Source organism: Agelaius phoeniceus, chromosome 6 (assembly GCF_051311805.1).
Source record: "Agelaius phoeniceus isolate bAgePho1 chromosome 6, bAgePho1.hap1, whole genome shotgun sequence".
NCBI lineage: Eukaryota > Metazoa > Chordata > Aves > Passeriformes > Icteridae > Agelaius > Agelaius phoeniceus.
The window spans coordinates 5,458,496-5,472,556 of record NC_135270.1 but is presented as its reverse complement, the minus strand read 5'-3'; the positions used below and the strand labels follow the sequence as shown (position 1 = coordinate 5,472,556).

General features: G+C 36.6%; 1 protein-coding gene across 3 annotated transcripts in view; it reads right to left on the bottom strand.

Moving 5' to 3' along the window:
• ELP4 (elongator acetyltransferase complex subunit 4) overlaps window positions 1-14,061 on the bottom strand; it is a 141,142-nt gene that overhangs the window by 72,682 nt on the left and 54,399 nt on the right. For all 3 annotated transcript variants that reach the window (XM_054634787.2, XM_054634788.2, XM_054634791.2), the window contains 2 exons: window positions 7,207-7,315; window positions 4,409-4,515 (listed from right to left, as the gene is read on the bottom strand). In XM_054634787.2, coding sequence (XP_054490762.2) covers window positions 4,409-4,515; window positions 7,207-7,315 — 216 coding nt within the window. The remainder of the gene's footprint in view (window positions 1-4,408; window positions 4,516-7,206; window positions 7,316-14,061) is intronic.

Here is a 14,061-nt window from a genome sequence, read left to right as displayed (position 1 = left end):
ATATATGACATTTGGCTTCAAACTGAGCTGGCTTCTAAAGAATTTATTGTGGGCTGCACAGGTGGTGTAGCCATTTAAAAGAAAATATTGGCTGCTGTGACTTGAGTTTTGATCAAAAAAATGTATTTGCACAACAACTATTTATTAGACAAACTATAAGATAAAAACTTCTAGGAAAAAAAGCTTCATCTCTATACTCCTAATAACTGACAGTAACTTGAAGACTTATAAATTAAGCAAAACTAGGGAATTAAAAAAAACACCCTCACAAACTTTGCTATTTGCAAGCACTTATCTGAATGTATCAGGGGTTTTAACTTTAAATAGATAATTTCAGAGGTCTGTGTTGTCCAGACAATAACAAAGGGAGTTAATCAAATATGAATCTTCTCCAACTGTCTTGTCAAACCAGGTAATGATGTCCTGCCAGCCAAACTCAGAGGGAACATGTGAAACAAATACAAAAGTAAACAGGCCCTAAGCTGCCCAAGGGAAAGTCAGCAAGATGGCAATTTCAATCATTTGGAATAATACTAAAGCAGCCTTAGGCTTTTCTCAGAATGGAAACATGTCACTGTTACTGCAATATTTGAACAAATCAGACTGCAAAAGAAAGGAACACTTATGTAATCATAGCCGTGGAGCAGCGCTTTACTCGATGGTGAGGTGGAAAATAATTAAAGGAAAATGTCCTTTTGGAGAGTAATTATAAATCTACCCAAATAACAAAGATAAACAACCTTCTCACAGAAATTTGGGGCAGCGAAAAAACCAAATTTAAGCAGAAATTTTTTAAGTCTTGACACAGGAGTCTTTGGACACAGATAAAGTTCTGTCAAATAAAAATATGAATGCAATGTTCTTACAAAATTTCTCCAATGTTGATAAAAGTTACACTCAGAGCTACAAAGCAAGCAAAAAAGCACTTCAAGAACATCTCCGCTGAACGGCCGCATTAAGACAAACGGGTTGTCCTATCATTTAACTGAGAAATCAAAAAATATTTCAAATATTTGGGGAACTTACCTAATCAGTAAACGTTCAGTATGTGTCTAGTCATGTAGCCATCTTTTAGTCAATCATCAGAAAATCAAAGGCAAATTGGCATGACTCAACCCAAACTTTAATACCGCATGATTGTGTCGTGTAAGCTTGTTTTGTGCGAGGGCTGCTGTGGTTTTAGCAGGGAGATTAACGACCGGACCTAAGCTGGCCTCCAAACCTTGCCCTGCTGATGCCTCAAGCCCTTTGAAGTCTGACCATCATACCTGGCAAAACAACAGTGGGAACTAGGCTGGTGTCAGATCTAATCAAGTTTCCTGCCTCAGCATAGCTAACTATGGGGTACACTAATTGGCCCAATTGCGGATTATACCTTTTGCTACAGATTCGAGACAATAATTTAGTCAAATGATGGTTTTTATCTCCTTCTAATTAAGATTCCAAAGTGGGAAGAAATAGGATTAGACAGGCTAACTTCAAAATTGTGTCCTTTAAAGTGGCATGCACATAAGATAGATCTCTGATAATACTGCACATAAGAGAATATTGCTAGTAACTAACGTGTGAAGATTTGGGAAAGCTTGAAATAGCTACTGCACCTTTTAGATAAGCATGGAAGTTTTCCTGGAAGGTTCCTCTTCATAATTTATAAATGGACAATGAGCACTCATAAATATTCATTAAAAAACCATTTTCATCCCAAATTTTAAAATAAAATCTCTTTGGAAAACATCTCAGTTGTTCTTATTTTGATGAAGAAGACACAAGGAAAACTGAAACAGTTAAAAGATTCCACAGGCTATAAAGAGGTGGAGTTCCTCCCACAAAAGTGCAATCTAATAAAATAGATTTGACATTCAAGGCTTTCCACCTGTGAGGGCCAAACTATAAGGAGTTATTTAACTGGTGAGCAATCCAGAGATGAGTAAATCCATGTCCCATGCTATTATTTAAACTATAAAAAAAAGAACGGTCTGGTGAAGAAAACACTTTTGGAAGAAATTTCACCATAATTCACAGGTTCTGTGTTTCTAGCTTTTCTTATGCAATTTGATTTTAAAGCAGCATTCAAAGTAGAGGACAATATTTTTATCCTAAATTGTGCATATAAGTATGTAGAATCTTTCCAAAAACTCTAAGGTACTCTAGATACATTTTCATTTCATATTTAAGCTACATACAAGAAGAAGTCCTAGCTGATTGCATTGTGTATAAGGCATATACAATGCTTGCAATGCACACTGTTGTGCTGCTTTTTGCTTCTGCCCCCAGAACCAGCGCTGACTGACTGCTGACACATCACATTCTAACTGCAGAAACCCATTTCAGAAGACCTTATTCACATCCTTTCCTAATTCAGTTTTCCCTTGCTCCCATTTTCTTACTCCAGCCAGCCTCTCTGCCTTCCCTAACAGTATGAGGAAGAAAAACATATGTATTATAGATTAGTGAAACTTGTACAGGAAGATCACAGCAGGACAGTGATCTAACATGTTCAAAAAGGGAGAGTTTGTGTCAGTTCAGCTTACAGAAAGCATATCTCTAACAAAACCTGAAGTTATTCAAAAGGGGCTGCAGCTGAGCAGCGAAGGCAGAAATTATACAAGTGGGTCATCTACGCATGTGTGAGGCAACAGGTTGTTTCAAGAGTTGCACTTCACTCCTGCTTCCAATGTCCCATGGCTAATTCAATTCTTTTTAGAGAGCCTCCTGCTAAGGGTTTTCTCTCCTTCCAAATTACATTACAGATTAGAATCTCAAATGCGTCTGGAAGAGAAAATTGTATTCTGAGACAGGATTCAGGGATGAGAAACCACCCAAATATCCTAATTCACAGCTATAGCAAACGAGAATTTACTATGCTGTGAAATGAGGGTGCACGCCTCTCTACACCTCTGATAACAGAGAGAACATTTGTATTTTAAAACCAAACACAGACTACCAAGGGTTTTGTTTCTACTGTACTGCTCAAAAGCAGTTGTTCAAATGCTTTCATACCTCACAATGCCTGGTTTCACTCGCTGCATTCTCTGGAAAGTGACAAACCTTATAAAGGAATTGTCTTGGGGAAAAAAAGCCCTCCTCCATGTGCTTGCCTTTAAGTGGCTTCTGAAGAGGATACCTCTAGTTGAGAAACTTCTAGCACTCACGCAGAGATGACCTGCATGAAGAACTGGCTGCCTGATTAACTATTAACTACCTCTCAATAGGATTAGATAATTAAAGACATTGATGACCATTAATTAGGAGGAGGGCACCTTAATTTGTCACTTGATAGGGCCCTTTCAATGATTTATAGGTTAGGGCTACTTGCAATTGTGAAGGGGAGGGGGCAGTGAAGAGAGAGAACCCTTAAGTTACCTTATCAAGTGGCCAGCTAAAAAGGGCAGAGGGTCAAATAAGGGCCAAAGTGGTCACTTAAGGGTGAAGTCCCAAACACCAAAGCAGTGCCAAGCCACATTGACCAGCATTTGGTGATGGAGTAAAAAATATGCTAATTTATTGGTGGCAATTCTCCCTTTTTATGGTTTCAAGCAGTTAAGACAAGTGGCCTGCTTAAGAGCTTTTCATTTGAAAAGAGATTAAACAAAATGGTTTGTCAGGGATGCTTGGCTGTTTTATGTCTTTGTTAAAAAAAAAAAAAAATTGCCCAGACTGTACCGATGACTATTGCATCACCCTGAAAGCCATCTTCCATCTCTAAGCATTACTTGGTTAATAAATACATCAGCTCTAATTGCTTAATAGTGCTATGTTCATTTGCTCTTTAGCAAGATTAAAATGAAATACATCTTTTGTATAACTGCCTTCTATCAGGACTGCCTGCATAAAGGTCACAGAAAAAAGTTTAAATTTAGTAGGAAATTTACTTAAGGACATTAGTGTAAATGATACTGTGTTTAAAATGACATAAAAGAGCGAAAGGTGATTTCAGTAATGCAAAGAAAATGGTTTCTGAATACTGATAAGGACACTTATCCCCCATACCACACACAATTTTAGCCAACATTATACATTAAAATCCCTCTACTGGGGTAATAACATGTAGCTACTTTCCCACCCACTAACACAAGTAAGAGCAAGTCATTAACATTTAATTAAATATGCTCCTGACATCCTTAGAAACATGTCATGCTTTGTTATTGAAGGTTGTGGCCTACTTTCTATGTACATTTTAAACCAAAATAAAGTATTTATAGCAGACCGATTCAGTGCAGCAAACGAGACATTTTTAATTAGGAGGCATATTACAGTATTTTATAAACCCCTTCCCAACAGCAAAGCCAGAACGAAATGAATTGACATCATCTGATGCATATTTTATGCATTTCAACAAAACGAAACATAAGAGATGGGATTAGCTCCACCTTTTGGGTTCTAAACAGTGAAACAACGTTTCTCTTACCTCGATGGTGAACTGCTTCCTTTTTAATCTAAAAGCAAGGTCCTTGGTGTCTGACACATCACAGATCAAGCTATTGAGCCGAGGAATCTGATGTACATGAACCAAACCTTGTGGAAAGAAAGAGTAAAGGAGGGGGAGAAGGAAAAAAAAAAAATTAAGGAAACGCTGTCATCCAGATGCATAAATTAGAGTCTTACAGTAGAATTCTGTATATTTACACACACTCATCCTCCCCTTTTTAAACTGGAGCTTACTACCAGGAGCAATGAAGCAAACGGCGCGATTATGCTCAAGTAATCAAGCAGAATAAGATAAACAGAAATCCTTGTGCGAGGAAAACTAATTGCACTTTGGTACAGGAGTACAGATGTAAAGAGCCATCTTAATACTTGTCAAAACTACAGCCCGTTTGTGTGTGATTTCCCCTCGTATTTACAGTAAGCAAATATGGCTATCACCTTGCATGCTGCCCACGGCACCACGGAGTGATCTTTATTTTATTAAATGCACCAGTAAGCAGCCAGCAAAACAAGGCTTATGGGTTACTGATAACCACTGAAGCTCTAATGAGAACTCCTTCTTTTCCTGCCCCAAAAACCACCTGAAAAAAAAAAAGAAAGTTTCTGGGGAAGTCCCGGTTCAGGTGATGCTTTTTAATAATTTTTAACCCCCGTGCCGCCCCCAGAAGAAATAAATTTTCCTCCTGCAGGAGGCTTCTGGAGCTGCTCAGATGTTTTTAGCAGCGCTAGGTGCACTGCAAGCTCTGCATTCTGTCAGCTGCAAGTCAAGCTGATTTTTTCTGACAAGGACGCTGGATGGTTTTTGTGCAGCCTAATATAGTCTCTGAACAACCTAAGGGGGATTTTCTACGTCTGAAAACCAGGAAAATTCTACAGGGCTTCTCAATTACTGCCCTATATTTGCTATTCATAAAGCCAGCGTCTAAATGGAAATACTGAACATTTAGAAAAGGTACCTGACTTCAAAACGGCAGCTGTGAGAAAATCCCCAAACATTAAAACCCTTATTTAAAATAAGGCAAGTATTTTTTCAGGCATTTATTTATTTTTTTTAAAGTTTGCTAAAATTGAAACACTTTAAAAAGCAGCATTTTTACGGGCACTAATTACAAAAATTTTCAATAATATTAGAAAAGTGTTATTACAGTTTTAAACTTTCTATCCCTGCCTACTGTCCAGTGAATTATAAGAACTATTTTTTAGGGTTTTGAGTACAAAATCTAATTATTACATATAGGAACAGCAGGTACAACACAGCGTTGCTTATATACAGTATCCCAAAAATTTTCATTTAGGGGTAATCTATATAATTCTTTTGTTATTTTGTGGCTTTTCAAACATTTAAATTTGCATGCAGCTTAACAAAATGATTAAGGTGGATTCATTAATTAATGCAATAACGTAATCAAACTTCTCCTGAGTAATGTCAAAATCTTTCATCATCTGCAGTAAATAAATACCTTAAAATACGTTCTGGGGCAAAAAGAATCCACAAAGTTAAAACCATTAAAAACACTTCTTTACAGACTGTCAAATTAGGATTGTGCAAATCTCAAAAGCTATGTATATTGGCACATAATTTGTATTAAATAGCACCAGAAATGGCTTAGCGTACATTTTTAGAGGAAACCAGGAAATAACTGCTAAAACAAACATTGTCCTAAAGGATCTCTTCAGTAATGAAAAAAGGAGTATTAAATTGACAGAATTATGTTAGCATAAACAAAGGCCATATCACGATTATACAGTTGGAAAAATAATTAGGCAAATTATTCCAGCTTTTGTTCACAGTTTCTTTTACATTCGCCTTTTTTTTTCCAGATAATGAAACGTGCACCACTTTCACAGTCAGAAAGATTTTTCACTGATTTATTAATTACAGCTTGCATACACACAGTGGTGTCTCAACACCATCTTTGCTTTTTTTCCTGTGTACTCCATACATTCTGCTAGGGAAAACACTGCCACTGTCATGTGTTTACAGCAGATTTCAGATAAGCAGTTTACTTTCAGCTGAAGGTTTCCATGGAACTACAGTAATATCACAATAATAAGAGCTGTAATTTATGCACAGTCTGAGCAGTGCTCTGGATTAGCTAAAACTGTTATTTGCTGCTGTGCACAACTTCTAATATTATTTTTAAAATTTAAATAGTTCTGCTGCAACAGCTGACAAAAATCTTTGGGAAACAAAATGCAAGATTAAGCACCATTACCCATTTTGAAGATAAAGCATTTGAAAGACTACATGACTTTTTACCGAAATCAGTTTCATATTTTACATTTCCTTAAAAGTGCAAGTGCTGTAACCTATAGCTGACAAAACAGAACCTTATTTTTCAGCACATAATTCAGCAGTTTATTCACCTTACTAACTAAAATACATGTTTTTCCGTGTTCTCAATTTAAAACTTGGCAGATCAGAAAGTATTGATTTCATGACAAGTTCAGCTCGCTGGTCAGATGATTGCCAAGCCTGCCCTGCATGTGAATTCCCCAAAGCCTGCCTGGTGAGATGTACATCTGATTGAGCCATGCCTCAGTAATGCAGCTTGACAACATGCAAGGAGTTGCCATGTTTCCTTTGCAGCCTTAATGCACTTTGCTGAAAATTTCCCTAACTCAAGGCTGCTTAGGCAAGGGGAAACATTTAAGAGGTATAATTCCAAAATGAAATCAAACGCTGCTTTAGAGCAGATACCCAATTGGAGGGCGAGCTGCTAAGTGCCCTAGAAACACCCAGGGCAGACTTTTTGCCTTGCTGAAGATGGAACTCACCGTGGTAATCCTTGTACAATGGATTGGTTTCTCTCTCAGAGCCAATAAATGATTCAAGACCAACCACCATATCTGACAAGTTTGTTACACGTTCCATAATTGCTTTATTCTGTAAGACATGGAAACAAAATACACATCCTACGTGATGAAAAAGGTAATTAATGTTCACAGAGCAAGCCTTGGTCTTCTCAGTGACAAACTGTGAGGGGAAAATAGGTCATCAATACTTAGAAATTATGTTAGAAGGCTTTTTTCTTAAGAAAAAAAAAAAAAGACTTCAAGTATGTGTCTAAAGAAAACAAATATTTGACAAGGATAAACCATGAAAGGGCTAACTTAGCGCTAAATTAACATTTCCCTAAATCTTCACAACAAGCATTTGCTCACATCAGCAATATTTACAAGCCATGTGATAGGCTTATCTCTCATTGATTTCTGCTGTGAGTGTGATGCCCAGTTTTTGTTTGAGTTCTGAAAACCTTGGTTTTTAATACACTTAGGCATATCATCTCTAATATTTTGAGCAAGCAGAGCCTACACAATTACTCATTTTGGCTATCAGTGGAACATGGAAAACTCAATGCTAATTTCTCAGCATTTTTCCCTCTAAAAGTTTCTCTCTGCACAACATATGACTCTAAAGCTTCAATCAGCATTACCATTTCTCAATATATTTGTGATTTTTTAAGTGCTGCCTTATGTCTTGTTCTACAATGTACTGTCACATGCCTTAAATAAGCTGCTTTCTCTACTCAATTTTATATAGCAGAAAGAGACATTCAAAGGTCACAATAGAGATCTTCAGAGGTAAGTCAGAAAAAATGTTCTTAAATGCTTTGGTGATGTCAGTATTTAATGAGGAAAAAAGAGAAACATTTCTGTGGTAAAAATCAAAATATTTCTTGAAGATAAGAAATTGTTATCTTAAAGGTACCTGGACAGCTGGTATAATACTCTTGTTCTTGGTGCTTGTAGGTTTTTCAAACCTTCAGGGGTATCAAGACTAATCATCTCAAAATACCCATTACAATTATAAGGAATTAGCTCTGCAGCTCCAGGTTATAGTTTGGTATTTCTCATTAATTTTAAAGTATTTTGTACATTTTGCACTTCTTTCATAAACTATATGACTTCTGCTTATTCTGAAAGGTAAATTTAAATACTGATAAACTATTCCATAATAGCAATTTATCAACTAGGAGCAGAGACATTAAAACACCCCCAGACATGTTAAAATAGTCCATGCATTGTACTGACATTTGGGTTTATTAAAATGGTGATCAACCTCCCAACTGCTCCCAAGAACCCACATTTCAATAACCATTATTTTCTAGCCACAGAGAAGCTTACAGAGCAGACACCAAAGGTGAAAATCTCCTGCTCCTGTCAAAGAATAAACAGAATTCTGTTTCCTGACCTCTGCATGAAGTTGTGGTCTGTCTGGGACAGCCCAATCTGCTGAGGTTACCAGCCCTAAACCCACAGATCCCATGGCACCTTCACACCCCCTCCCTTCCCCACCTTCTGGGCCAGATGGCATCAAATCCTGGGGAGGGGTCTCTTTTCAAAGCCTCTTGTGCCCAGGCCAAGAGCATCCATCCCCATGGAGTCAGGGAACTTCCATTTTACCCACAAATCTAACCATGGAGAACGATAAAGTGCTGTCATCCTACAGAATTTCCTTTCTGAGGAATAACACAAGTGATGTGAGGTAAAAAGGACACTGCCCACACACCAATCCCTACACCTTGCTATTGTAAAGCTGGCTTGCAAATCATTTCCTCTTCTACGAAGAGAGAGACAATAGATTATATTTTAATGGAATCTTTATTCTATGGGGGCAATCACATAAAGATGCTATAAATGTAAATCTAAAGTAGTCAGTGGTTTTCTGGTCTGTAATCCCATCTTTTGTCAGCTCTTCAGGAGGCTGCGGGATGCTATTTCTGTAAGTAAGAAACAAAAAACTTTTATATAAATAAATAGACACTGATGATTCCTGGAAAGAAAGCTAATCTTCTGATACAGAAAAAATTATCCTATCCTTTGAAAAAAAACCCATTTGCTGTCAGTTGATGGTTTTGCTTGCCAGTTTTGATAACAATGGGTCACAAAAACTGTGGAAAGAAAGGTGCTCGACCATCAGCAACATACTCCCATCACTGACAGTCCTGCAAGTCATAAGAATAGCATCCTCCTATTTGGTTTGAATTCAAAATTAAGATTCAAGTGAGGGACAGCACCTCAATATTTGCCTAACATGTTGGGTTTCAGCTCTTCCTCTGAAAGGGTTTCCTTTCTTAAATAGTGCTCTCTTTGCCCACGCTGATTTTGTTTTTGTTTTTGAAGTGTGTCAAAATATTCCCCTGGCTTAATGCAGTGTATCTTGGGAAATATTTTGCACAGTGAATGGCCACACCAAACAGACATTTGCTTATGTGGCATTGTTGCCATAGATCTGTATCTATCATGTATTTTCTAGTTTGCAGTGTTCAGCACATTAATGCCCAATCAAAGCTGACGTCAGCACACAGATAGTTGTGATGTATGGCACACTGACATAAACACACAAATCATGTTGCCCCATCTGGGCTGGAAAATTTAACAGAGCTCCAGATCTTCCTCCAGCCCCATACAAATATACCTCCTGCTTCTGGCATAAACTTGGCAGCTCTGGAGGGGAGCCAGGACATGGTTAGGAGGGAAGCCAGGAATGGTGAGATTCAGGGAAAGAGTTTGTTGGCAGCTAGAAGAGGTATTGTTTTAAATTATACTCAAAATTGAAATAAAAAAACCCAAAACAACCCAAAAAACCAGTCTTGGAAAGTTTTCAGTCTTGCTAGATGTGCCACAGTTTTTATAAATTAGTTAGTTCAGCCAAAATATAATTATTCTAACAACATGGTAGCAATCCTGTTGTGCAGGCTGGGCTGGGCATCCATTCTATATCTTACTTTGTGCTACTGCTTGAGACAGACATTTTCTTTTAAGTGCAAACTTGCAATATTTGGGTTCAACCAAAGTGTACTTTCAAAACATGTCAAGAAAATCCACGGAGCGAGCTGGCTCTGGAAATGGGAACTGCACACGTGCTTAGGCAGCTTTGGGCAAGGGCAATTATGGAAAAAGATTGCTTTGTCTAACTAATTTATTTTCAGAAGGTGCATAGCTTTGAGGGATTATTTGTGCAATAATTTGAGTAATTGTTTTATATATTGTTTAAAAATATTTCTTTACAACAAAAGCTGTTTAAAGTGCACCGTGTTCTGTGTGTGAGTACAAAGCATGGGACTCCACCAACAGAAATTCATGCACAGCCTGCATGCTCAAACTTACACACTGAAATTAATATTGCGTGTTTCTACTGGATTGAGTCCTCAATGCAGCACAATTTTATCATTACTACTATTAATCAAATCAATCTTGGTTCATCTGGATTCTGTATTAGGGAAAAAATCTGTCTTTTCCCCTCTGCTCTAATTTCTAGCTCTCCTCTGATTCCCTGTCAAAATTTTTCCAACGCCCAAAATCCATCCTCTCGTTCTGTCAGTTTCTAAAAAATTAAAAACCTCACAACATTTATGTAATGAAAATATTTAAATCCTCAGTGCTTGCACTGCATAAGTAAAGAAAAGTCAGGGAGTGGAAATTTTTCTTAGGACAGCCTGAACTTTTCTACGTAGTACATATAAACAATCTCAAAATTTAAAAGGAAAATAAGACACTCATGTTAAAGATCTACAAGGAGATACAATTACCACCTATATAAATACTTGAATTACATGGACTTTTTGCATATATTTACATTTTTATTCTGATTAGTACATGAACATAATTTTAATATGGACTTGCATACTGCATCGAAAAGAAGGTATTTTAAGAGCACATCTCTTTTCAGAGAGACATTAGGCCTAAATTTTGGTAGAGGGCTACTTCTGTATCTTTACATTCTGGTAATATAATCCCCTCACTGGTTTTATTTTAAATAATTTAATTAAGAATTAATACATTGAATCCTACTTCAATTTCATCCCCTAAAACAATACTTACAAATATTGTTTGTACGGGGACAAAACCCAGTTTAAGTGTTTTGTATGACAGCAAAGAGGAATTCTGACACTTCTCCCAAGCCCAGGTAAAATTTTAATTGGAGGCAACAATCTCTGTTGTTACCAACAGGTGAATCCAGAAATCTTGACATGTCATTTGAAAGAAGGTCTCAGTAATAAACAGCAAGCAAGTTCATGCCAAATAACATGAATCTTATGAAATTAAAGCAAAGTTTGGTGTGTGAAGTTTCAAGAAAAGCTAAAAAATTGGTTGTTTTTTTTTTTTTAATTCTGTTACATTCAGTCATAAAACTGAAGTAGGCTCAGCACCATAATGGAGACAGCCACACTGAACTAAAAAGAAATAGTGGTTGGATATTCAATAAATGAAATAATCCTTGATATTTTTGACAGATTATCACACAGTGATGAGGTAATGACTTCACAATACACAAATATTTACCACTTGTCATTACTACTTCATCTCCAAAAGATTTTACATTGGAAATATAAATTATTAAGAAACATGGCTTAAATATTTATGACTATTTGTTAATAATTACTACTCAAGAAAAATTTAGAATTACCCATACATCTTCTTTTGGTAAAAGAAGTAATGGCCCCTTGTATTAGTTTTATAGAGAGATCCAGTTTGTACACTTATTATGATTATTATTCACAAATAATAGTAGAATAATAGCAGGATTCAAAGTATTAATGTACTAGTATTATTATTCAAAAATACCCCAAAAAATTATTAACAACTGCTCTGCCAAAAAGTGTTATTTGATAATTAATAAAGACTGTAAAGTATAAAATTCTACAAATCTTCCAACTCCAAACTGATTAGATGTGTTTGCACACAGTAAATTTCCTAAATGAATGTTGAATTTTGAATCTAAAATGAATGCACACCATATACATTGTATGTAAAATGACCATTAACAAATTTTGGTGTGCAGAAATCTGTACCAATCTCACAAAAAATCTGAACACAAGTGCTATGTCTTTGCTGGAAGACTCAAGAAATAAACAAAGTACAACGCCTTCAGTGATGAGAAATCCACACCTGGTGATTTTGACTGATTAGGAATCTTCTTTTACCTTTGAAGAACCTTACTGACTATAATAAAGCTTAGGTGTAATATCCTCTATGGATGAAACAAGAGAAACACTGATTTTAGTTGACTTGTTCAGAGGTAAAATAACATTACTATATAATATAGTAATTATATAATCTATCTATCTATGGATATATTTATATATTAATATATGAGTTTAATATACATTATCTATTATTACATTATAATAATAGATAAATAACAATAATGTATATTATCTTCATATATAATATGAAGATAATATACATTATAATATATACATTATGTATATATATATAATATATTAATATATAATATTGTCACCGCTAAATAACATAGCTAGTTACATTAGCTAATTTAAAGCAGTAAAGAATATATTTGAAAAATTTTATACAAGTTGCAGAAGCAAAGAAAGGACAAGTAGTGAAGAGAAGAGCAGGCAATTAGATGCAACACACTCATAAAAATGGGAAGAGAGTAACAAAGCATCTGTTGGTCAATATGTTACACAACAAATTAATTCCAGATTTTGGTTGTTCTCTTAAGGTTGCTTTTAATAACATTGTCCTGATAGTTGTCTCTGCTGTGGGAACTCTGCAGTGTTTTTTGCATATTACCATGAAATGTCAGATGAAGGTGGGTGACACTGTACACAATTAATTTTGATAATTTTTCAGGAAGAATAACGAGCCAGGAAATAAAAAGTAAATATCGCACACTTTAAAAACAAAACAAAACAAAACATAAACACATAATTTAAAAACCCCAAAAACAAACTTTGGATCTTCATTGAAGATGGACTTGAGCATTACTTGAGCTATGAAAGCATCTTATGCCAGCAAACCCTGTCACCTTAGAGAATCAGAAGTATGCCTATTCTGCCATGGAAGGGCAGACCCAAAGACCACCAGTGAAATGGTGGAGAGCTCACTAAACAGAGATCAATTAGGCAAGTCAATAACAGTTGCTGCTGCAGCCTAAAAAAGATGAAGCAAGTCTAGCAGCTTAAATCAAATGTTCCATCTGCTGATGTCCAAGTGCTTCACAAAAGACAGGCAAGGGCTGCACTCCTCATTTACAAGTCAGGAACAAGCACAGAGGTGTGGTGTGAGCTGGCCAAAGGCAAAAGGCAGCCAAGAGTGAGCTGGGACCCCAGCTCTGCCTCCCACTGCAGCTGAGGTTTGCTTCAGGAGATGCATCCTTGCATTTGGGGTGGCAGCAAAACATCCTGAAGGTGGGGTGGCAGTGGAAGCCCAGAAAGCTGAAAATCCTGTTATTGTGTGGCTGAAAGAGGTGACAGATGTGCAGTGTGGTAAAGGGTGACACTTTCTGAGCTGAGCCCTGCCCAGTGCTTTTCTCTTCTCTTTCCTCAGCATTCTGTGACTGAAAGCACAGGCTGCAGGTGACTGTGAGTGCTGCTGGGGCATGGGGCTCTTGCACAAGTCCTGCTGCACTGAGGAGATGAAATAAATCTGCTTGAGCCCTTCTTCCATGCAGGAAGGCAAGAAATCAGTACAAGAATGAAGAAATCAGTACAAGACGTGGGCTAAGATGAGCCCAGCACCTCCCCTGAACATTATCTGGTTTTCACTAATCAGATTGTCTCACTGTTATAAAAGCATATAATTAGAAATCTGTAGGTTATTTCTTGTCTTTAAGCATTGAAAAAATGAACTGATCATTTGAGCAGATTCCTCTAGAAAACT